Source organism: Penicillium antarcticum (genome assembly GCF_028974205.1).
Source record: "Penicillium antarcticum strain IBT 31339 chromosome Unknown utg000009l_segment0_segment0, whole genome shotgun sequence".
NCBI lineage: Eukaryota > Fungi > Ascomycota > Eurotiomycetes > Eurotiales > Aspergillaceae > Penicillium > Penicillium antarcticum.
Window position 1 is genome coordinate 2,690,960 of NW_026695307.1, and position 25,062 is coordinate 2,716,021.

Below are 25,062 nucleotides of genomic sequence, written 5' to 3' on the forward strand. Positions count from 1 at the left end.
GGGTAAAAATAAAACGAAGGTCAAATATAGAAAGGATCAAAAAAATGCAGCCTACGGCGCTGCCAAGCATTAACCAGGCAGCCAGCAAAAGACTGCACGGGATAGGGCAGAGTGAAGGGTGATTGGGGTCGCAGCCGCCAACGCAGAAAATCCCTGAATCATCTTGGCATGTTGAGCCGAGGACGGGATGAACGATCGCAATTACAATCCAAACATTGGCTGCAAATCATAATTAGAGGAAAATAAATTGGAAAGTAAATTGGAAACAAGAAACAAGGAAGAGAAAGTACGGCAATAAGATTAAGAGAGAAAAAAGTACAGCCACAACGATGCCTTGAGAGAGTTCAATGCGCCACACGGAGTGGCGGAATGATGTAATGACCCAAGCTCTCTCCTCTCCTTTTAAGTCTTCTCTCCCGTCTCCCCTCGTCACTTCAACCTCAACCTCACACAATTCTTCAAAATGCCTTTCACCGCTTCGTAAGTTACTCCTGTCTTACGCCATCGCGATCTGGTCCATCGTCCAGTCCTGGATCACCTTTTGGACCCGACTTGCGCCACGTCGCCCTGTCACCCTGTCGCCCTGTCCTGTCGCGGCATCACCCAGGGAAAACCAACGAGCCTGCTAACCGTTGTTGATAGTGACATCTGCAAGATCATCTTCGCCATCATCCTGCCTCCTCTGGGTGTCTTCCTGGAGCGCGGATGTGGTTCTGACCTCCTGATCAACATCTGTTTGACCATCCTTGGATGGATCCCTGGTATCATCCACGCCATGTACGTGTCTCTCACTGTGACAACAGTGTTATCAACTATCCGCGATCACCCATACTGACTCTTCGCAGCTACATCATCTTCAAATACTAGAGATACCCACGTTCCCCACACCGTCGCAGCCAATAATCCTTGCCGCTCGATATTTCGTGAAAAGCGAGTCTCTGCGACCAATCTCACCAATTTCCCAAGCAAGGGGCGGTGCGATTCGAAATGAGGGTGTCAGCGTGGTCCCGAGGAGGTCCGGTTGGGACTAGCCTAATGCAGCCTCCACCACTTGGCATCTCTGACATGATGTCCATAATTCCCTAATATTGTGTGTTGTCTGGCATTTTTTTAGTTTTGATTTTCCTTTGTTCTGCTGCGGGTTCTTGCTTTGTTTCAAATGATACCAGCTCATACCATGTGATTCTGGGGCATCGTTGTTTCGTATCAATGCCCGCTAGCTAGTTTTATGATTCATGGGTATGGAATTTATTACTCGGTTTATGCACATTTCATTTGCGTAGCATTTATTCTAGAGCTATCTCCATCGCTTCCGGTACCTGGCATAGGATTTTATAAATGGTACTACTTTACCCCAGGATCAGCCTCGTGTCTGGACCCACGTCTTCATTGAAATTATTGAAACTGTAGGAACTATTGAAGCTGTTGACCCAATTGGCGTCAATGGCTCTGTACAAAGCTGGTGCAACCAGACTGTACAATCCGAGGATGCACAAGCATGAACACACCAAACAAGTCTGATCATGGGTAATCCAACACGAGTACCCTCAGAATAGCCCTGGAGGTAACCCAGAACCGATGACTGGGTCAACAGAACATACGATTCCCAAAATCGAAGCATTCCAGAAACTCTAACAAGCAATCCAACGCAGAACGGGTAAAGAGCAAAAGAACCAGAAACCAATCACAACACCACACACCAGCCTAACTAGACCACAAAAACAAGTCCTATCCACTAACCATTCAAGCCCCAGGATCTGAAACCTAGTCGGGCGTCATAAACAACTACTTCTGCAGCCTAAGCGCCGACAATAGGCCGGCGCGTATCGCAGCCGCTAGCAAGGGACCACCAAAAACCAAAGCGCTACGCAAGTGCAGCCATTCGTCTGCTTTAGTCCACGGGTACTCCTCCCATGGTCCATCATCTAACATGTCATACATGGTTTCACAGTAGCGCTTACGGCACAGCCTTCCAGCACTGTGTTTCAGGATGGTTGGAAGCCCTCATCTTTCTTGGTCGGTCTGGGATATGGCACCGTCATGGGTGATTTAATTTTTTCGCCTTCGCGCGTAGCCGGGCGTTGCGCTTTGGTTTCTCTGGTTAATTAGGCTGAGGTCCCGATCTTGGGGGGCTTTTTCGGTTATTGTACTTTTACTCTGTTCTTGGTTATCTTTTGATACGCATACTTTGACGGCTACTTGTTGCTTTTGCTTTTGCACTACTTCTCTTAACCATGGTTGCCATATGGATTGTAGATGGTCGCGGGTAATCATTCCCATTTATGAGTTTATAAGGTTCGTCCAAGGGTTGAGTTGAGTCCTGCTTTTTATTAATGGTTTTGCTGATATTTGGCGTTAAGGGTATAGGGTTACCGCAGTATGCTCGTCCTTATTCACGGGATACTCGTTGCGATCTTGCTTTTACTTCCTTTCGGCTATGCGGTCGATACGGATACCTCTAATGATACTTCCGACTCATCGTTGCTAAACATGGTGCCGGACTGTGCCTTGGACTGTTTGAATAGCTTCATCAAATCTGAGTACACGCCTGAACAGTGCAAGTCGCCGTCTGACATTCCGTGTATATGCCGGCATAAATCGACTAGTGGGGAGTCTCTGGGAGGAGCAGCTTTGAGCTGTGTTCTCTCGGAATGTTCGCAGCAAGTGCTGGCGAGATCCAACGCTAATAAGATTTGTGATTCCGTATCTGGTGCTGTTTCGCAAGCATCCAAGACGCACATCACGACGATTATGTCGGACGCGACTATTACCATGAGGGGAGATGCAACAACTACGGATGAAGCATCATCGGATGATTCCTTAGGAACGACTGTGGTCTATCAGACGCAGACCTCATATATATCACCAACACCGACGCAGACTACTTCCGCTGCAACCTCGAGTGCGTCTTCGGATCTAACGTTTTATAATCCTTCGTCCTCGTCATCTGAGACCCAACAAACAGTTAGCTCCCAAACAAGCAGCTCTCAAACTACCAGTACCGAGCAAACTTCTGTGCCTTCTAGTGATATCTCTGCAGATACCAACAAGAAAGATCACCATGGAATCAGTGCAGCAGCTGTCATTGGTATGTCAGTCGCATCAGGTATAGCAGTTGCTTTCATCATCGGTGTCGCTGTCTTCTTTTGCTGCAAGAGACGGAGAATGAGAAAACAACAGCGAGACGAGTCAGACCCGCATGTATTTGAAATTGGAGGCGCAATGACTGAACCTCCCTACTTTTCAAAACCGATGCCCCGACTTCCAACATCTGGTCTAGGCACCGAGTCCCCACCCAGCCTAGTGAGCTCCGAAGGAAGAGAAACGCACCAAATGAGCTCTGTTCAACCAATGGCTTTCATCCGCTCACAGTCGCCCTACTCGCCTGGTCATGCTTCACCTTCCAACCCGCCTCAAGCCAACATTTCAACTCGTCAAGAGCGAATAGGATTCGCCATCAGCTCAGACTCGGATTGGGATACGTCCCCTCGAACCCAGTCATCACAGCACAGCGTGGCAAGACTAATACCCGAGGGTTCAATGGGACTATATCCAAAGCCACTAAAATGGAGCCACCGACCAGCCAGCGGCGAAACCCTCTTCGAAGAAGACGAAAGCCAACAAGCGGCATTTGCAGCAGGGAAGATGAAAATGAACAACTCAAAGCCAGGGATTCCACCCAAGCTTGCCGGTCTACCAGCAAATCCCCGTGCATACAAGGAAGGAGGAGGAGCTGTCCCGGCAGGACCGAGACCAGGACCCCCAAGAGCCCTCGCACCGCCATTTTCACATACTTCAACTCTCAGAACCTCAACCTCGGAAAGCAGCACAGCTCCAATCGATAGCGCCAATACATCAAACCACACATCCACCTCCAACGCCCTCTTCCCACCCTTTACCACCACCAACCCCCAACCCCAACCCCCCCAACAATCTCCCCTACCTTCCACCTCAACTCTCCCCGCAGGCTCAGAAATTGTCTCCAAACCTCGCATCGTGAAAGGAAAGGATATAAAAAGAGTCCAAATCCGAAATAGTCCACGCCCACCCAGCGAAGTTATCGCACCATACTGTCCAGACGATCTCTGGCTCGAGCGTGGGAAAACGATGGCACCACTAAAATCAAGGGATCCTTCTGGGGAATTGCCGTATCCTTCTGATCATTTCCCCGGAGATGTGCATTATCCAGATAGTCCCAAGAAGAAGATTGGTACGGTTGATAATCGGGTTTCGCCTACTAGTCGGAATTTGACGCCTTCGAGACGGGGGCAGGATTTGATTTTGAGGGTTGATTAAGATTGAGGACTGGGTTGGGGTTTTATTAGTGTATATTATATGTTCTTGTTGTTTCTTTTTTTGTTCTTGTTGATGTCGATATTCTTGATATGGGTGGCTTGTTTCTAGCGTTTTTTTTGTCATACGTTTCGATGATGCATCTTGTATAGATAGATTTGAATGTCGAAGATTACTTCAAGAAATTGACAGCGAGCATAGATCAACGGCAGTGAAACTGCGAGAGATATTCAGTCAAAGTTTGTGGCGGCCCTGTTTACGAGGCTTTGAATACGGGCAGTTAACCACCTCTTTCCTCAACAGCTCATTTTTTGCTGAACAATGAATCACACTCATCATCTCTTCGAAGCAAGGCAGCCACTGCCGCAAGCCACCTAAGATCTAAGCACTCAAGGCCGAGACTCGACAGTCTGCCAATCATCGCCCCAGTGCTCTATCAACAGGAAGAATTGTTGTCAGCTGCTGATGTTATACATTCTTATGCTTGTAACAGGAAGAATGACGATGGAGGCTATTTCACGTGGATACTCTCCCGATGCAGCACTATCGATATTATCAAAGGCGTCCTCGAATCAAGATAGCCAGAACAGCACTGTGGAGACGTAGACAGGGTTCCCCAGAATCGGCCGATCACGATCTTCAATATGAATTCTTCGACAACCTTGATCCAAAATTCCCACATGTTATTCGGACAAAGTCGCTCTTCAGCAGAGCTTGTGAAAGAGCCCAAAATCGAGTCCAGGCTCATCACCAATCACACTGTCCATCGTGACCAAACTCTTTGTTTCCGAAGGATCAATGATCAATGTGCACAGACGGTGCTCAGACCCAAACTAAAAAGGCAACTTTACCTTTTCCTCTTTCCATATAAACGACTAGGATGCAATTCTCCGCACAAACAGAACAGCCTTGACAGCCGCGCAAGACGCCAGTCCCCTGATTTGGGAGCCCCCACACCCCTCAATGATGGGTTGCATCCATCATAGAAAACAGACTCGCGGCCCGCCCACGGATCGGAAAGGTTGAACAGAGCCTTTGGCAGGGATGTTGGTCTGCATGCACAGTGATAGCATTTGGCGCTCTGGCCCGGCATTGGCGCACGGTTTTGGGAGTACGAGAAATGTCCGGCTAGGCCTTGCATATACCGTTTAACTTGATGTTTGAGGTATCTAGACCGGTGGGTACTTCTACATGCTCATGTACTTCTTGTTGTTGCTTACTGTGGATCATCACTGCCTTATTCTTGATATGCAATATGCAGTCCTTCAACGACCGGGGACTTTTTCCAGGGTTATGTTGTTGGCTGTGGTGGCTTGCATCTTCTTGGGTGCAATGCTGCTTTGGTGTTAGGTCGAGGTAGTATCGGCCAACATGTGGCGGCGCCGTGCCGCTTGATCCCCTCAGTATGGACCAGTCAGCTCTGACTACGGCGCACAATGATCTTTATGCGGCCTAGCATACACTTCAAACTTTTTTTTTACTTTGATTCACTCGATCCAGATATAGTTTGGGGTTCACTTTTCTTGTTCCTCCGGTTCCTGTGTTGAGTCAGCATGATGACGTCAATATCCCCGACATATCCCGCGGTGACGCTCGTTGGCTCGACATCATCCAGTCGGAGGACATCTGTGGAATATACTCGGGACATTCGAGGGCTGAGCACGGGTTAGTCAGATTCCAAATACGAGAGACCGAGAAGACATTGCCTCTCGGTAGTACCGGTCACGCCACGCCGAAAAAGGCTTGGATGGTTCAGATGCTGCAACCAAAGTAATCAGGATCAGATCATAGTATTGAATTCCCCTACGTCAATTGTTCATTTCCATCCGGGTCCACCCTTTGAACTCGGAAGTCTCTTGGACAAATCAGCCTGTCCACTCAGGCTCGTGGGCATGGATTCCTGCGCCAAGAGTGCGCCGTTGTGGATCCACAGCTACTTTCGACTTCACGCTTTGAGATGCGCAGTCTTAACCCAAAAACGATGACGAAGGCCAGAGGGGTGGGGAACCCCGTCTTTGGGGCAATGATGTTGACCTTTCTCCGTTTGGGCCTCAGTCTGCTATATTAATGGCCCTTCGTCCCCACAGGCTCCCCTTGCCCTAACTTATTTCTATTCAAGTTGCTCGACCTCTTTGCAGTGATCTACTTGATCCTCTGCAGCCTGCATATCATTGACGCTTGTCGCATCTATTCTCTGTCTTACTGGTTATCCAAAGCACCCTGTTTGATAGTGTGTTTGATTATCTATAACCGGTTATCTCGCTGCAATCAACATCGTCATTGTACCCGCAGGACCCACACCCCTTCTTTTCCATTCAGAATGGCTACATCCGATGGATACGCAAAGAAGGTCTGCCGACTCGACAGCCTGGATGCTGCTCAGTCAGATCTTTATGGTGGACCCAATGTCGTCCTTCCTCCCAAGCATTTAATGGCTTCTACTTCTGACCATATCTCCAACCACTCGAACATGATTTCCAAAACCCGCCCCGAAGAAGAAGTCTCATCTGAAGATGACTGCTCTAATATCCCTACTCCTATGTCCAACCCGCCTGCAGTCACTAGCGATGACTTTGCACTGGCCTTTGACATTGACGGCGTCCTCATTAAGGGCGGGAAGCCTATCCCCGCAGCCGTTGATGCGATGAGATACATCAACGGCGAGAACCCGTATGGAGTCAAGGTGTGAGTACCTCCATGTGTATTCTCTTTCCCCGCACCATGGCGTGAGGAGAAACCCCTGAAGAAAAACATGCTAATGGCATCTTTGCAGTCCATACATCTTCCTCACCAATGGTGGTGGTAAGACCGAGAAAGAGCGCTGCCTCGATCTCAGTCGCCAACTCGACCTCGAGGTCGACCCTGGCCAATTCATCTGCGGTCACACCCCCATGCGTGAAATGGCAGAGAAATACCACAACGTCCTAGTAGTCGGTGGCGAGGGCGAAAAGTGCCGGATCGTCGCTGAGGGCTACGGGTTCAAGAATGTCATCACACCCGGCGATATCATCAAGACGCGTCACGACACCACCCCGTTCCGCACATTAACAGATGAGGAGCTCGAGAACTCCCGCCTTCTCGACCTCGATAATCTTCACGTCGAAGCCATTTTCGTCTTCGCCGACAGCCGTGACTGGGCCGGCGACCAGCAGATCATCCTCGACTTCCTCATGACAAAAGACGGCTGGTTGAACACACGGTCGGAAACCTTCCAAGAAGGCCCACCGGTCTTCTTCTCGCACACTGATGTCGTGTGGTCTACATCACACGAACACTCGCGCCTTGGAATGGGTGCGCTGCGCGCTTCCCTCGAAGCTGTGTACGGTGCCCTGACAGGAAAGGACCTCAACACCATTGCTTTTGGTAAGCCCCAAATTGGCACTTATAAGTTCGCCACGAGGCTTCTTCAGAAATGGAGAAGTGACTCTTGCGGGATCAATAAACCGCCTTCCACTGTCTACTTCATCGGCGACACGCCCGAGTCTGATATCCGTGGCACAAACGAGTTCAACGAGACCACTGAGAACGATTGGTTCTCTATTCTTGTCAAGACTGGTGTATACCAGGACGGTACTGTCCCCCGCTTCCCGCCCAGGAAGACTGTCAACACTGTCTTCGACGCTGTCAAGTTTGCTTTTGAGCGTGAGCACAACAAGCCTCACAAGGGCTCGTTGGTTTCTGAGATTGATATTGAAACGAGCCAGAAGCTTGAAGAGATTGCTAATTAAGCAGCTCCTCTGCTTGTGGCCTTCTACTTCTCATGACTTCATGGTTCCCATCACCAATCACTCTGTTGTGCGACAATAGCTGTGTCTTACAGGCCTCCGATACAGCCTATGATTTTCTTTCTTCGCGACTTGTTTTATAAGATTCCCAGTTGTCCTGAACTTCTGTATTTACCATACGTCGTGACGCGAGTTCTATTACTTTCGATATTGGGGTGGATTACTTACTATCTTCCCTCGGGATCAGACTTAGATTCCCATTATGATACATTTGATACATTTTAAATGAAATAAATTAAATTAAATCCTATTTGCCTGCTTGCACACGTATCTTATCACCTATTGATACCTACAAACCAAAATGTCAGCAATAAATCAGCCGTACTCATTTAGATCTTACCCTAGATTCCCCACAGATCTGCGTACTAAACAAAATGATGGACATGTAATGTAACCCCTCCGTCTGCAATGTACCCCGCGCCCCATCTTAGCCCGGCTGTTCACGCATATCTCCTTAGCCTTTCTTAGCAACGAATCAGCCGTCGTCCGTTATGCTTACATGCAGTGTCTGCGGAATGACAGATCAGGCAACCCGAGGAAGTGGGCGTGTAGGGGGTTAGATTAGAGTTTTGTGGAGACTGTTGATTATCGATCTAGCATATTTCACGACCGCACATCGTCATAATAACTTTATAAGGGCGGTCTACATTGGTAGCGGTTCCGTGTAATGCTATAAACGATTAATTGGAGCTGAAGCTCCAAAGCTTCCACCTCGTTCCAGTATCAAACAGGGTGTATCCTCGATAGCCTTCTAGAGGAAAGAAGGAAAGTTGTTTGTTAGTTTCTTCCCTTGATAGGAGACCATGTTTGCATGTTTGATACGCAATCTCCGAGATATCTTCCCACTCCTTGACGACTAATCAACAAGCCAAAGGCAGACACCAAGGGGATCAGTTGTCAAATCCGGAAGAAAGCGGCACGAAGAAGTCACACGGGGGCTCAATACATGCAATTTCCGCGAAGGAAGATTATAGACAAGCCTTCATACCGGACTTTTTATGCCATTTCCACCAAGAGGGGAATGTTTCGAAAAAGCTCCTGCACCGGTCTCTCCAGGGTTCATTTCAACATTATCGGTGCATTTCTTGTTGGGTGAGGTTATCTATCGCCCATACCCCGGATGTTGTAGTCTTGGCTTTCTACTCTCTCTGTGCTTCACACAGTGAATTCGTTCTCATGTATTGCTGTTATTTCTTCATTTTCATTATCTTAGACGCTAACGGATCAATCCTCTGGGCTTTGCAGGGCCTGGATTGGCATACTTCGAAATGAGACATTAAGTCGACCAGCAGTACTATATCGAGCTCACTGTTTGCTTCCCGATCAGGGCTAGTTTAATGCATAATGCCTAATGAGGCCTAGTGTCCAAAGTAGAACAAAGAAAACAGGATGTAGTGGCCAAGATGTCAGCCCTATGAGGGTATGTATGATTATACTAACGAGAGAGAAGTGTAGAGCTTGCACCAGCTTCGCCTTCAGCGTCTGTAACTTCAGCATCGCAAGCGCTACATGCGGTGGATTGGGAAAGCTATCGAGAAAGACTCCCCCACTCTTACCCCTCACACTGCTTACAACATGGCATCTTCTGCATTTAACAACTCCCGGCACAGCTTGATCCCTGTTTTCCGCGATGTCCAACAAGATACTAAACATAGCCGACCTCCAGGAGTCAGCTTCCAACTCCCTCCCCGTTTCCGTGAGAGGTATGTCCAGCCCCTCACATATTAGCATCTACTTCTAAACCATGGGCCAGATTTCTTCAATTCTGGCGCAACAAACCAAGTCACACTCCACGACAATTACACCGCTTATGGAAAGTACCGGCTCCTCCCCAGAGTCCTAAAAGATGTCTCCAAAGTCAACACAAGCATCTCCCTCTTCGGCCGAGACATCCTCTTCCCACTCTGTGCCTCACCCGCCGGATTGCAAGTTCTGGCCCACCCGGACGGAGAACTAGCAACCAGCAGAGCATGTGCAAAGACAGGGGTGAACATGGGTGTATCTTCCTACACCGGTAATCCAGTCGAGCAGATCACCGAAGCAGGAAACGAAGTGGGACCCATCAACCACGTCATGCAGCTCTACTCAATGAACGACAAAGCTAAACAAGAACGTATTGTCCGTCGGGCCGAGGCTGCAGGTTGCAAAGCAATCTTTCTGACAGCCGATAGTCCTGTTCTCGGTGTCCGCTGGAATGAATGGCGGAGTGGATTCAAGCCTCCACCTGGTATTGGGTATCCGATGTATGAGAAGACATCGGATGAGATCCAAGCGCAATCCCATGATGATGGGTTTACTTCTACTAATTCGGATTCGCATTCTTGGGCTACGGAGATCCCGTGGTTGCGTAGTATTACCAAGATGGAGGTTTGGATTAAGGGTGTTCTTACGCCGGAGGATGTTGAGACTGCTGTTGAATATGGCTGTGATGGTGTTATTATCAGCAATCATGGTGGGAGGCAGCTTGATGAGACGCCCGCTACTATTGATGCTCTTCCGGCTTGTGCTAAGGTTGCACGGGGTCGGATTAGGATTCATATTGATGGTGGCATTCGGTCTGGGGCTGATATTTTCAAGGCTCTGGCTCTCGGCGCGGAGTGTTGCTGGGTCGGTCGTCCTGTGCTTTGGGGGCTAGCAGTAAGTCTTCCCTGTTGCTTTGTTAAAGCTAACGGTTGTATACTGAGACTTTGGACAGCATGGTGGTCAACAGGGCGTCGAGCTGATGTTTAAGATTTTGTACGACGACTTCAAGCGATGCATGCAGCTTACAGGCTGTAAGTCAGTTTCGGAGATTCGCCCTGAACTTCTGGCTATTGTCAATGCCCACGGGCCATTAGCTAGGCTGTGATTTCTGGCAACGACACAATCATTGGGGCCAGTCACAAGGGTAGATCGATATAGATTGACTGTTTGAGCATATATAGATCAAACTCATTTAGGTGCATTGCCACCATCCTTCAAATCACTCATTATATTCAAATCTATAAGTGGCGAGATACTCAAATTGAACAAACAATATCATGGGACAAATGCCTGAGCTGAGCGTGACTGAGTGAAAAGTAGATGCCCATGGTCGCTCAACAGCTCTAAACTAGACTCTAAGCCTTCTTAAAGCTGCAGCGAAGATAGTCAGTTCAAGCAAAACTTGTTGTGTAAGAGGTATGTAGGCTACAGGAATCTAAGTAAGTTATAGGGGAATGCGACCCGCTGAGTCATGGGCTTACCGTGGAACCCCAAGTGACGCTTAACCCCAGACTTCCCCTCACGAACTCACTCCATTCCACTTCATTCCTTACTTTTGATAGGTATTGCACTCTTCGTTCAATCCAGTGAACTGGCAACTAGCCAGTAATTGCCATCCCAGAATGGCTCCGCCGTACAGGTATGCAGCACGGATCTCCTGATCAGCAGCTCCACTACTAATAGCTCATCAGTAACCATAAGAAACACGACTCAATCAACTCAGTTGACAGCATGAAATCCGAAAAGGACCTACTCGTCGATATGGTCGAGATTTATGATACTGAGAACAATGGCGTTGTTCCCAACCACCTTGGTTGCAAGAGACAAGGACGCCCCTGTCTAGCTCGGTTCCTACGGAAGGGTATTTGCGCCTTTATACTCACCGGACTGGCAATTTACTTCTTCGGCTTCCCATACAGTATGAAATCTCTCCTGTATCATGGTGAATTACTTACTGACGCCAAAATCAGACACCCCGTCGGTCACTGCGCCCTCCCCGCACCCCGAGGCTTCCCCGCTTTGTACATCGGAGGAATGCGTACATGCTGCGTCCGAGATCCTGTACAGCCTGGATCCCAACTACGAGAAGGTTGATCCATGCACTGACTTCGATCAATATGTCTGCGGTGGATGGCGGGAGAACCATGACATGCGCCCCGATCAGGGATCCATCTTTGCTGGTACAATCATGGAAGAGAACGCGCAAACTCGGCTTCGCCATATTTTAGAGCGCTCGGAAGCGCCTCAGCCTGTCGATGCTGATAACTTCAAGAAGCTGAAAGCTGCGTATGATGCTTGTTTGGATGAGCCTGCTATCAGCAAACGAGGCACTAAGCCTTTGGCTGATATACTAGACGAACTCAAGAACATCTATTTTGCGGAAACTGGACTTGTCAAGGGAGCTCAAGATCATCTCACAAGTGCCATCTTATATCTTCTGAACACTGGTGTTGAGGCCCTGGCTTCCCCGGGTGTTACTGTAAGTCTAATTGAAAGACCTACCGGCCGGGTTTAGATACTGATTGTTTGTAGCCCGACGACAAAGACCCAGATAATGTCGTTGTCTTTATTACTCCTCCTCGGGAAATCGGACTTCCGGCAAGAGAATATTACAATAACACGAAGATTGTGGCTGACTATACCTCTGCTTTCAAGCAAGTTATTCAGAGATTTGCTGGAGACGGGCACGACAAAGTCGTTGAAGACGTCGTTGCTTTTGAGAGCAAGCTCGCAGATGTGACTCCTGATACACAGACTCAGGAAGACGTTACCAAATATTACAACCCCCTTAGCATCAAGGAGACCGACGCGTTGGTTCCAGAGATTTCTTTCGCCGATATCATCACATCTCTTGCATCGCACGATTACAAGGGAGACCGCGTGATTGTTGGGTCGCCTCCTTATATGAAGGCATTGTCTGGGATCTTGAAGGATACCCCCAGAGAAACGGTCTTGCTTTTCCTGCAGTGGAAGCTTATCCAGGCCTTCGAAGGTGCCATTGAAGATGGCGCGATTGAGCCTCTTCGTCAATTCAAGAATGAACTCGCCGGCAAAGAACCCCAGGCCAAGCAAGAGCGGTGGCGCAAGTGTCTTGCTCGCCTAGATGAGGGACTTGGATGGAGTCTCAGCCGATTCTACGTTCTGGACTCCTTCCCCGAAGATTCCAAGAAACTTGGTGACCAGATCGTATCTGATATCAAGGAGCGATTCATCTTCACCTTGGACCAGACTAACTGGATGTCCCCGGATGTGCGCAGGCTTGGTATCCAGAAGGTTGAGAATATTATCCAGAAGATCGGTTTCCCTACCAAGAGCCCTGATGTTACGGACCCCGAGGACGTGAAGAAATTCTACCGCGACCTGGAAGTGGCGAAAGACACTTTCTTCGAGAATGAGGTGGCTGTGGCTAGATTTGATCTTCACAACGAATGGGCTAAGCTTGGAAAGCCCACTAACCGCGATGAGTGGGATATGACTGCGCCAACAGTCAACGCCTATTACAATCCTCCTGGCAATGAAATTGTCTTCCCTGCCGGCATCATGCAGGCGCCGACTTTCTATGGACCCTCCGCCCCACTTTACCTTTCCTATGGCGCGTTCGGTTCCGTCAGTGGTCACGAGTTGTCACACGGTATTTCAATCCTCTTGTCACCCATTTTCCCTAGCTAACAAAGATAACAGCATTTGATTCCACCGGTCGTCACTACGACGAGAATGGAAACTACACAAACTGGTGGGATGACAAGACCGTTGAGGGCTTCGAGGAGCGCGCCCAATGCTTCGTCGACCAGTATGGCAACTACACCGTCACAGGCCCCGATGGCAAGGTTCTCCACGTGAATGGGCGATTGACATTAGGCGAGAACATCGCCGATGCAGGTGGTCTCACCGCTTCGTTCCATGCATGGAAGAAGCATGATGAGGCGAAGCCTGACGTTCTTTTGCCTGGCCTGGAAGCTTTCACCAAGGAACAATTGTTCTTTATCTCATACGGTAACTGGTGGTGTGGGAAAACGACCAAGGAGGCAGCTGAGCAGGCGATCTACAATGATCCCCATGCGCCCAAGTCAGCTCGCAATATTGTAAGTCTCCGTATTCTATGGCTTCTGTGCTCTTACTGACCGCTATAGGAAACTATGGCCAACTCCCGGGAGTTCAGAGATGCCTTTAGTTGCCCGGAGCGCAAGCCAGTTTGCAAACTGTGGTAGGTTAGTATAATTTTTTTTGATAGTTATCAATGGTATTGCATATGAATTCTCCAGTCTCCACGTTCCTCATATGCACATTTTGCACTGTTCATGTCACGGGCATTTGATGCACCTCTCACCAATCCCCCTCCTCACTCACCGATAGCCGCGTTCGAAAGTATACTGTACCTATATTTTTGAGGTGTATCAAGTGCAGCCAGACCAATGCTGCCTTGATGCCTGGAACATACCCCGCGTATTGAAAATCTGGTCCCACAGGCGATCCACGAAACATCCATGGCTCAACTTTTGACACATCCATGGGACGCGAAACCGCTGGATATCATATTCAAGCATATCACAATCCAAATTATACACAACGAAAAAGACATCATTAGGTTCGCTGGATCAGACACGGAACTATAACGAGTTTCAGAGAACCCTTGCAATGAGCCTCTTGCATGTACAAAAGTCAAAAGGATTCAGGATTATCGTCCACTCCAAACAGGGCAAAGGCACGAAATACAGTAGTCTCTAGCGGATCTACGGCCGTAGATCCGCAAGGTCTAAGCCCCTCACTTGGTCACTGGGAGGGTTTCCCGGGTTCCCAGACATATATCAACTTTGAATGTGATGGATCACTAATATTACCGAGGCATGTACATGTACATGTGGGATTTCAAGTGGCGGTAACCAGAGGAACTGCTGTACAGTATATTGTATGCGATAGAGAATGACCAGGCAGATCGGAGAAATACTCTCACCGCGACTCGGGGACTTAGCGAGATTGGGTTGAACGGTTCCTCATAGTGTGGAGATACAGTCTCCAGCTAATTTCCTAGCAATCAGTCGATCAGTCGATCATGCGAAGGACTCAAAATTGCGGAATAGGGCGTTGCTTGAAATTGGAGAGGTCACACAGATCGAGTGAGCCGCTTATTGGGCCTCAAAATACGATTTCTGCGTATCCTCGCGTCACTGCCGGGTGGAGGAATAACGGGCGCTGTAGCCAACCATATACGGCATTCTCAGACAGTTCTCGCGCTCGGGGGTTCACGGCCTATAGTCTCTATCCCCACTATGCAGCTCTCAGCTGAGGTGGAGTGCAAAATTAAGAAATTAAATGAGGCAATAAGAAACAGAAGTTGAGGTTGTCAAAGGGGAACCGTTCCCTGTTCCGCCGCGTCGGGTTACTCCACTCAGAGCTGTCCGATTCCTGTCTCCCTTTTCCATGCCACTTTCCGGGCTTGTTTCCTGGCCTTCGCAAAGCCTTTGATCAGGCTTTCGCGTCATGGAGCCTATTCCTCCGGATCTGTTCAAGGAGGCCTATTTAGGCCCACAGGTTCAAATCAACGAACTGCCGTTCAATCGTCCAGGTCCCCAGCCATCGAATCTTCGACGGGCCAATACAGTCGCCCAAGGCGGCAATATAATCAGACGAAATCTAGAATTGAAGGCCGCGCGTGAGAAAACAGGCCTGCGCGCCAAGGACAGCCATGAGATTCTGCGACACCAGCTGCAGCGGTCCCAAACGCATCGAGGACCGCTAGAGGCGCGTCCACCCGGAAGGAAGGCCGGCCATTTCACAGTAGGAAGCGTCGGCCAAAATGGCAAAATCTTCCTCAGGTGAAATCCAATCTATTACCTGCCATGAGACAGAAGTGCAGTGCTAACGTAGAATCCCCAGACCGATTGCCAATCCGCCGCAGAAAGGCCCACAGCCCGAGCCCTTTGCCCCTGTCGAGACCGCAAACCCCAATCTCCTTCAGCCGCAGCGTCATGCACCCGTCCGCGAGGATCCGTCCAGGTGGTCGAGCTCGCAGCTCTCAGAGTTACGCCCGCGCGATGACCAAGGCCCCGATCCCGAGTTCGTCTATTCCGAATCCCCTGCGCCCGAGCTAGAGCTATCGATCCAGCAGCGCGCGAGACCGAACTCCTTCTCGACGCTCTCCGAGCAGCAGTCAACCACTGGTGCAGGCGCTGGGAAGCGGGGTGAGCTTCGGATAGTGATTGATAGATCGGAGGACCGGCCCCGGTCCGCAGGTGAGAAGGCAGCCCGCGCACTGGAGGTCCCTATTCCTCGTGCTCGACTTGGGACCCCGCGGTTCAATGCCGAAGGCGGTGCAATGCTGCAGAGCTCGGTCTACTCGCGAACTTCTATGTCGGACAACTTTCGAAACTCTACCTTGCTCGGGGGCATGGCAGACCCCTTACCGGGTCTGCTACAGAGTCCCTATGCCCGCGATTCTTTCTCGCGGCATCGGCCTTCTTTTGCCGTGTCCATGTTTTCGGGCACTGCTGCGATTGATCTGAGTCGCGCTTCGCCGATTCCGAGGAATTCCATGGTCTATGAGTTGCGGGAGCCGGTTGAACCGTCTATTTACGAAACGTTGGTCTATGATATGGATGATGGTTCTGTTGTTCGGTACATTCCTGGTACAAAGGATATCAGCGCTGCTACGCCGGCTCGCATTGTCGCGCAAATCTCCTCTGAATCTTTTATGGACTATGAGTTGGTTTCAGACTTTTTCCTGACCTTTCGTTCATATCTCTCTGCCTCACATCTTTTGGCTCTTCTTCTCGCGCGGTTGCAATGGGCGATTCATCGGTTACAAGACGATGGCCGCATTATTCGAATCCGAACATTTGCGGCTTTGCGTCATTGGATCCTGAATTATTTTGTTGATGACTTTGTCACGAACTATGATCTCCGGTCCCACTTTTGTGATACCATCAACGCGCTGTACCAAAACGTCAAGGCCCGCGAACATGGCGGTACGAGTGATCGGAAAATTCTCATTGATCTCAAGCGATGCTGGAACGGCAAGTGCTCGGTCTATTGGTCTTCTCCTGATCTGGCTCGCGCCTACAATGACTCCGATGTTCCTATTGTACCTGGAAGCGCCCAGATCGACTTACCCAACGCCGATGAGTTGGACCAAAACGTTCCACTTCCTGGCACAACTCCCCATGCCGATACTACCTTCCACGATAGCTCTCCCCGCGCCGCGGCGCATGACCGAAACGACTCCGCCGCAACGGCACAAAGCATTCCATTCTCCACGAAGAGCGAACAAAGCGTTATGGCGCTTTCATGCTCACTACCTCCCAAATCACCGCGACGCCAGTCTATGTTTGCCTCGAAGGGCAAGGCGCCCCGCCCTGTTATATTGGGTAACCTCACAAAAATCAAATCCCAAACTCCATCTCACGAACGACCCATGTCCCCTATCTCGCCCATGGTAACACGACACCCATATCACACGCATGGCCATAAAAGGAGCGGAAGCTTCTCTGACTCGGTTCGAGATGATCGATTGCCAATATTTGCCACAGAGCAAGATAGCGGCACTGTACCACAGGAGATGTTGGATCCAGTCAGTTTAATTCGCGGCGAGCTGTTTCCTCCCGCGGAATCATACATGGCCATGATGGCACCAGATTCGCCTCCTCTCCCTCCGCCATCAAAGAATGCAAACCCAGATCGTCGAAGCACGCCAGATGTACCGAAGCCGACTGCTAACTCCGGAGTGAGGACCATCATTGGTTCGATCAAGCGAGCGCTGCACACCAGAAATGGTGGCCAGAGTGTCTCTGCTCGCATTGCGAATGCGTCCGAGGCTATTTCTTTGCCATCCCGGGGGAAAACATCTGCAATGCCAACCGGTATGGCTTTTGGTTCGGAGTATTACCGCGAAAGGAAGATGGCTGCTGTTCCCAAGCGTCCTGCTCGGATTGATATACTCTGCGACCAAGTGTTGCAACAATATCGCCAGGCTATGAACAAAGACGAACCACAAGATGCTCAGGTACCCGCTCCATCTGACTTCCAAATGACGCTGCAGGAGCCTGCTTCCAACGCTGCTAATCTTTCGCCTCTGGAAACTCCCAGAGCTGAGTCGAAGCTCAAGAGTGGAATTACCATGGGTAGTGGGTCGATTGTTATTGTGGATGATACCGGTTTTGAAATGCCGTTCATGTCAGGAGCGGCGCCGGAGCCGACTCTCAACCTCGATGATCTTACTTCCGAGCCTACCGCGCCGACAGAGTACGAGCCTTCAACACAGTCCATACCGGTGGAAGGGGAGTATCTGCGTCCGATTTGTTACAATGCCGACGAATCTGGGACAGCTATTTCGAATCATCTTCCTCCTGCGCGTCCTCTCACGCCACACAGATCTTTTTCGACGACGCGTGGATCTACAACATCGAAGAAAAAGAACTCTCTTGCGTTACGGCTTCGAAAGTATGCATCATTCCAGAGTGGCATTTCAAGACAACGCTCCTCTCAGAGTAGCGAGGCAGGTCAATCAAGCGTTGGATCAGAAGCAGCGCAGGATCAGAATGGGAAGCACTTGGGACCGGCTCTTCGTAGGCGGCCAGGTGGAAACTTGCGTCAAATGCAGACTGGTGATGATCTCGAGGATCACCCAACCCGTGACTCGTTTGGTTCCTGGGATGATTCCATCGCGGACACTGCGCCTTCTGAGAGTGATGTCTCTAGGCCACCATCCACCCTGATTCCTCCCAATCCTCGGTTCTCGCTCATCCAGCCGCGTTCTTCTCGGAAAATGAGACGTTCTTTTGAGTCGGTCATTGCGAAGTTTGCGCAGATTCCTGATGACGATGATGGTGGTGTTGAATCTACTCTGTTGAAACTGGAGGGTAAATGGGATGGCCCAGGTGGTGCGAATCGGAACTCTACCTTTGAGCAAGCTGAGGCATCTCGAAATGCTCACCGAGAACAAGCTATGGCCCCGCATGGTCTCGACACTACGAAGTCTCAACTTGATTGGGATGTTCTCACTCGCAGAAGACAGACGGACAAGTCGAGGTATTCTACTGTTGGCGGTCATCTGGCGCCACCGAGGCCATACTCTGACTCCGTGGCCGAGTCTGAAGAGTCCTATAATTCAATTCCGCTTCTTGAGCGAGGGTTGAGTGATGAGTCCATGAAACGACCGCCGACAAGCCAGCCGGCTAACTACGATCAATATGGTGCTCCGCTCAGTCTCATTTCCAGCCGGGATACATCTGATATTGCTTCTTCGCACCCATCGATTCAGATCGTCCATGAAACAGAGAGCATTCGACGGATTCCTCGCGGCTCGACTGTTCCCGCGTCGGGATTACTAGATGATGGACAAGTTACTCCGAAGCGCTTGTCAGCTCTTTCCTCTGAGATATCGGTCGATATCATTGATCCGAATGAAGCTACGGGGCCACGACAATCGACTGAGACTCGTAGTCTGAACTCATCTACTGTCGAGATTCCACCGCATCCCCTGGCGCACCCTCCCTCCCCGCCTATGACCATTCAACATCCGGGCTCGTTCACTTCCTGCACCTCGCCAATGGATAAGGTCTTGTTCCAGACTCATCCTCTTACGCCCGAGACATCCCCCAGGCACAAAGATATGACAGCCATTGCTCAACGCCCGATCAATGTACAGCAGATCTCGAGCAATGTCTTATTCAATTCTGAAAACTACCATCCCGCACAAACTCCCATCACCATCTTGACGCCCGATCACGTCCCCTTCATCCTCGCTTGCGAATCCCAAGTCCTCGCCCACCAATTGACCCTGATAGAAATGGCCGCGCTAAGCGAAATCGACTGGCGAGACCTAGTCGAGATGAAATGGAGCAACGGCTGCCCCCTAATCTTAAACTGGGTCCAATTCCTGACAACGGAAAAACGCAAAGGCATCGACCTAGTCGTCGGCCGTTTCAACCTAATGGTGAAATGGATCCTCTCCGAGATCGTACTGACTCGCGATATCAACGAACGAGCCCGCACAATCGTCAAATACATCCACACCGCCGCGCACGCACGTCGCATCTGCAATTACGCCACCATGCTCCAGATCGCCATTGCGCTGTCCTCATCTGACTGCACACGCCTGACGAAGACATGGCAGCTTATTCCCCTGGAAGATAAGCGTTTGTTCAAGGATATGGAATGTCTCATCCAGCCAGTGCGCAACTTCAACGATTTGCGCGTCGAGATGGAGACGGCCAATCTACAGGAAGGATGCATTCCTTTTATCGGTCTATATGTGCACGACCTTACCTATAACGCTCAGAAACCCGCCCAGATCAGCAGTAGTGACGGAGGTCTACTGGTCAACTTCGAGCGGTATCGCACTGCTGCTCGCATTGTGAAGAGCTTGCTTCGGCTCATTGATGCCAGCACCAAATACCGCTTCCAGCCTGTTCAGGGTATCATTGAGCGATGCTTGTGGATTGGTTCCCTCCCTGAGGAGGAGATCCAAGCTCGCAGCAAGGCACTTGAATAACCCCCTTTTTCCTTTCTTTGGTTGCTTTTGTTGGATCTGGGATCTTGGCCCGGTTCTTTATATTTGTATTACAATCTCTGTGATTGGATAGTTTATACCCCGTTTTTCAGAGGCTGCTTTGTCCCTCTGCTCATGTTTGTTCCCGGCATTTGCGTCTTGTTTCGTTCTTTTGGAATTTCCTATTTGGGTGATGTTGCTCGGTCGTTATATGGCAGTACTCTGCTCCTGCATGCCATCTATGGTTTGCTGTCCCTATTTAATCATCGACGTCGTTGGTTCGATGTTCCCTATGTACTCTACTCTGCTTACTTGACCTGAGCGTGCCTGCTATTTCGTGTCTGGATTTCAGAGCGTTTTTGCATCGAGCGTGGCATTTGCTGATTTGTCTTTCGTTGAAAGCGTTTTTCTTTTTTTAAATTAGCATTGCAGATCAACTCATAATACAATGCACATAGCTATTAATTTATAGTCACTTTGATCCCCATATAAGAAACAAAACCAGCTCTCGAATGAATCCCCCAAAACCCTTATGTAAATTTCTATACAAATAGCAACTAAATCAAAACAAAACTAGCTCCAAATAAAACAATTACCCCGTTTCAAGCAAAGTACCCAACCAAAAAAGCTGCGTCATTTCATCCCGATCATCCAGGAACGGAACATCATTTTCGGCTCCCGACCACCTCAATCTACCACCTCTCTCCAACCTCCCACTCAATTTCCACGGGTGCAACAACTCCCTCAGCACGATCCTTCAGGCCAAGCGCCCGTTCCATTACACCCTCTTCGACCCCTTTGATGTCCCCCCTCAGGGCCGGACAGCCAGCCCGCCACGATGGACATGACCGAGCCGCGGCGCGGGGGTTCAGAGGACTCCGTCCGCTCCGATCATGATATTGCATTCCATGAGCCAAAGCAGGAACTCCCTGATGATTTACCAAAGTCTCTGGATGATCGTCGCTCTGTGCCTGTTTTTCAGGCTGAGACGGAGATGTATGATGCCTGGCAAGGTGAGTACAGACGTACAGACCGAGAGAGGGAATGAGAGCGCAAGTCTCGTCCGGAGTCCTTGGATAAACCCCCATATCTATCCAATCCAAGATCAAAACTAAAAGCCCTATAGGCCAATCCCAATTCCTGACAACACCAGTCGCAGCCAAACCCCTCCCCTTCAGCCTAACACTAGACGACCACACCCACGACCCAGAGCACGAACTACGCGCCTACGGCCACCGCGACCGCGACCTGGAAGATAGTGACGCCCGTCTGATGGAAATGCTAGCCGCCCAAGCCGCACATCGCGAAGTGGACTCGCTCAGCGCGGACGAGGAGACCATTGCTGTTGATGAGAAGCTCACTGATGATGAGAAGCGCGATATACTGCAGAAGAGCTTGAATATGGCGGCTAGTAATGGCGACGTGGAGCGCGTTAGGAAACTTGTCCGGGGGCTGCCAGGCCGTTTGTTGATGTTAATATGCCTGATGAGGAGGGGACTGTGCCGTTGATTTATGCTAGCTGTTTTGTAGGTTTTCTTTCGGTTTCCTTTGGTCTGCGCGTCTCGTGGGATGGGGTGTCTGATATGGAATAATTACTGTGGATTTTTGGCTGACTGGCTTCTTTTAGGGCCATCAAGAGGTTGTGGGTGCGCTTATTGATGCTGGGGCTTTGGTTGACAAACAAGATCGCAATCAGTGGAGTGCGCTGATGTGGGCTATGACGAACCGGCATAAGAGTATTGCGAAGATTTTGCTTGATCATGGGGCTTCGCCGGATATTAAGTCTTCGTCTGGGGGTACTGCGCTTGATTTTGCCCAGCCTGGGAGTGAGATCTCTGAATATCTGCATGAAAATGGGTATAATTTTGGTTCCGCGGGTATTGAGGATGATTTCTATGATGCTGGGCTGGCGCATGGCCGGTTTGAAGAAGAACTAGCTGAAACGGAGATGAAGCGGAGAATGATGATGGAAGAGAGCGCTATCAATTTGGAAGTTGATTTGTCCAGTTTGGGGCTTGATGAGAAATTCGAGGTGAGTTCGGTAATACTCGTGTACTACCTGGCAAGGACATGGGCTGACTACTTGATAGCCATCTGATGATGATGAGCTAGAAGAAGAACAACAGGAATTCATCTGGGATCGATGTCTGAACGACCAGATGTTCGTCTTCCAGGATCATGAACTGGAACGCATTTTGGATATCATCATCACCAACATGACTCCCCAGCGGTCTCCGTCTCAAAAGCCAGTGCCTGCAAATCTTCTCTTCCTCAGTGCGCGTTATGCGCATTATCATGCCAGCCCTGAGCTGCTTGCAACGCTATTGACGTCTGCCATGGACAAAATCAACGACGTTGTTGAACGCTACCAGTGGGACATGACAATGCAAGCATTCTGGTTGTCAAATGCCACGCTACTTCTCCACTATCTCAAGAAGGATGGCGGCCTGGTAGAATCTACAGTCGAGTTCCAGCTCCATTTGGCAGAGCTGATCAACGAGATCTTCGTTCTCATCATTCGTGACGCCGAGCGTCGAATGAACAAAGTCCTGGATGCGGCTATGCTGGATCATGAGACCATCCCTGGACTGGAAGACGTTGCCTTCCAAAATGAATGGAAGCTCTTCCGCAAAAACAAAAATAAGACGCCTGAACCTGCCGAGAAGCGATTCCGGCCTCCATCTCCGCGCCGACGAGCGCAGGTTTCGCCCCGAAACATCACCTCTTTACTCTCATCGACCCTTTTTGTACTTGATCTATATGACGTTCACTCTGTGATTGCAACACAGATCCTCTCTCAGCTTCTTTACTGGCTCAGTGCTGAGATCTTTAATCGGATCATGAGCACGAAACGGTATCTGGCACGCACAAAGGCGATGCAGATCCGCATGAACGTGTCAACATTAGAAGACTGGGCTCGCTCCAATAACCGACAACCAGAGCATTACGAAAATGGATCTACATCTTGCACTGGAGAAACCACAATTGAAGCCGCCCGTCGACATCTGGCGCCGGTCATCCAACTCCTCCAGTGGCTGCAATGCTTCTCCTCGCTCGGCGACGACCACGAATCCCTCGTGACAACCCTTCTCCAACTCCAACAACTTAGTCCCGCCCAGCTCCTTCACGCCGTCAAATCCTACCGCCCAGAAGTGGGCGAGAAGGGTCTCACCAAGCAAGCAATGAAGTTCCTCCTTGAGATGCAGCGCGACCCAGAGATCCTCTTCCGCGAGCAACAAAAAATCCAAGACGAGAAGAAAAGGGCCGCAGCTGGACCAGCATCGGACGCAGCTGACGATCGTCCAAAAACACCATCAAAGGACCAACCCTCGGACGCACCCACATCGCCAGACCCAGGTCTCTCCCCAGGCTCAGCAGGCGCCTCCTCCAGACCAGCTAGCATGGTGGCCATCAGGAACGACGAACGCCCGGGCGGCGGCAACGCCGTCATCCTCGATCCAACCCTTTTCCTCCCCTTCTCCCTACCAACCAGCACAGACATGCTAATCAGCTACGGCGCCGGCTTCGGCGGCACTAATCGCGAACGAGCACGCAAGTACATCCCCACCGTTCCACCAGAAGTTCTTAGCCGATTCGATCGCGGCGATGCATAACTAGTCCAGTCAATCCCAATTGCCGATACCCTGTCTCCTTTTTGCCCGGTCCAGCTGTCGCTTTTTCGCTCGAAATGTGTGATGCGGGGCTTGCATGTTGGCATGGAATTGTCGCACTGAGTATATATTTCAAATGGATATCATCTGCATCTGTATCTGCATTGGTGTCAATTAGTCCTGTCTATTATATTAGTTCAATGCACCGTCGATGGCATCGGTCATGTACAGGTACATGTATGTCTCTCGCTTCGCTTTCATCGGCGAAGCCCTGCTCCGCGCACTGTTGGCGGTTGGGTTGTCTTGGCTTAACGTGTTGGGACAGAGATTCAGCACGGCTTTTTTCCCCCCGCTCCTGGCTTAGTGGGTAGCACGTCAGCTTACCAGGTGCCAGGTTCGCCAATGGATTCCACTGCAGCTGCATGTACGGAGACATGTCGGGTGGAGGTGAAGGGGTTCAGCGGAGAGACAGTTTCAGCTGACGTGATTCAGGGGTCTCGTTTCAGATTCAAGATTCAAGAGATTGAGAGCTTAGATCTGCATTCTTCTGTCTCCAGGGACCCAATTTATGCATGATCTTCTCTTCTCTTCTACGGTGTGCACCCTCCACCGCATATAGATGAACTGTAACAATGCATCATAAGTTACTTGCCAAGCTATGACGCAGACTAAAGCTAGATCAGAGAAATACGAGACCTGTTCCCTAGATATACGAAGCATGAGGCTCTGAAAATGGATCTTGGTGCTCTCCATTGGGTTGGAGATGCGTTGTCGTGTTCATATCTTCCGAATGAAGTATAGCCACATCTGGTTCTAGAGTAAGTCGAGCCGACGGGATTCTTTGTTGAACTTATGTAGATATACGTACCGGATTTTCCCTGGCGGGTGGGGTTTTCCTATTTGGGCTGCCGCCGCTTTAATGAGGGTGCTCAGGCTCAGGCTCTCAGAGTAGATATCAGCACGAACTCAGAGTCAGTGATCAGCTCAGAGCAGTCACGTGCATGATGACTGATACTATGTAAATGCTCATTGGATGCTCACTGATTACTCAGACCACCACAGACTATACCTTTAATGGACCAGCCCCACAGGGTCGTTTATACTGCGATGTTTAGTTCGTAGATAGCATCGCGCCCGCCCTCATTTT

At 50.0% G+C, this 25,062-nt stretch overlaps 7 protein-coding genes across 7 annotated transcripts; 6 read left to right on the top strand and 1 right to left on the bottom strand.

The window, feature by feature from the left end:
- Nucleotides 1-441: 441 nt before the first annotated feature.
- On the top strand, nt 442-935 carry N7508_009376 (YqaE/Pmp3 family membrane protein). Its single transcript, XM_058467439.1, has 3 exons — nt 442-480; nt 643-777; nt 846-935. Exons 1-3 carry the CDS (start codon nt 464-466, stop codon nt 865-867), a joined length of 174 nt encoding a protein of 57 aa, XP_058315285.1. The 5' UTR covers nt 442-463; the 3' UTR covers nt 868-935.
- Nucleotides 936-2,490: 1,555 nt separating this feature from the next.
- Nucleotides 2,491-4,296, top strand: N7508_009377 (uncharacterized protein; the record flags this gene model as incomplete). Its single annotated transcript, XM_058467440.1, has 1 exon — nt 2,491-4,296. The coding sequence occupies one exon, from the start codon at nt 2,491-2,493 to the stop codon at nt 4,294-4,296; it is 1,806 nt and encodes a 601-aa protein (XP_058315286.1).
- A 2,317-nt stretch (nt 4,297-6,613) lies between these two features.
- N7508_009378 (phosphatidyl synthase) lies at nt 6,614-8,021 on the top strand (the record flags this gene model as incomplete). The annotated part of the gene is made up of 2 exons (XM_058467441.1): nt 6,614-6,978; nt 7,067-8,021. The coding sequence occupies 2 exons, from the start codon at nt 6,614-6,616 to the stop codon at nt 8,019-8,021; spliced, it is 1,320 nt and encodes a 439-aa protein (XP_058315287.1).
- Nucleotides 8,022-9,708: 1,687 nt separating this feature from the next.
- On the top strand, nt 9,709-14,029 carry N7508_009379 (uncharacterized protein; the record flags this gene model as incomplete). Its single annotated transcript, XM_058467442.1, has 8 exons — nt 9,709-9,781; nt 9,832-10,715; nt 10,774-10,922; nt 11,513-11,739; nt 11,792-12,300; nt 12,354-13,452; nt 13,503-13,903; nt 13,952-14,029. The coding sequence occupies 8 exons, from the start codon at nt 9,709-9,711 to the stop codon at nt 14,027-14,029; spliced, it is 3,420 nt and encodes a 1,139-aa protein (XP_058315288.1).
- Nucleotides 14,030-15,299: 1,270 nt separating this feature from the next.
- On the top strand, nt 15,300-20,307 carry N7508_009380 (mitotic regulator LTE1; the record flags this gene model as incomplete). The annotated part of the gene is made up of 2 exons (XM_058467443.1): nt 15,300-15,634; nt 15,696-20,307. 2 exons carry the CDS (start codon nt 15,300-15,302, stop codon nt 20,305-20,307), a joined length of 4,947 nt encoding a protein of 1,648 aa, XP_058315289.1.
- Nucleotides 20,308-21,142: 835 nt separating this feature from the next.
- Nucleotides 21,143-23,918, top strand: N7508_009381 (uncharacterized protein; the record flags this gene model as incomplete). The annotated part of the gene is made up of 5 exons (XM_058467444.1): nt 21,143-21,317; nt 21,431-21,766; nt 21,835-21,878; nt 21,932-22,336; nt 22,395-23,918. 5 exons carry the CDS (start codon nt 21,143-21,145, stop codon nt 23,916-23,918), a joined length of 2,484 nt encoding a protein of 827 aa, XP_058315290.1.
- A 189-nt stretch (nt 23,919-24,107) lies between these two features.
- Nucleotides 24,108-24,351, bottom strand: N7508_009382 (uncharacterized protein; the record flags this gene model as incomplete). The annotated part of the gene is made up of 2 exons (XM_058467445.1): nt 24,108-24,274; nt 24,300-24,351. The coding sequence occupies 2 exons, from the start codon at nt 24,349-24,351 to the stop codon at nt 24,108-24,110; spliced, it is 219 nt and encodes a 72-aa protein (XP_058315291.1).
- Nucleotides 24,352-25,062: the final 711 nt, after the last annotated feature.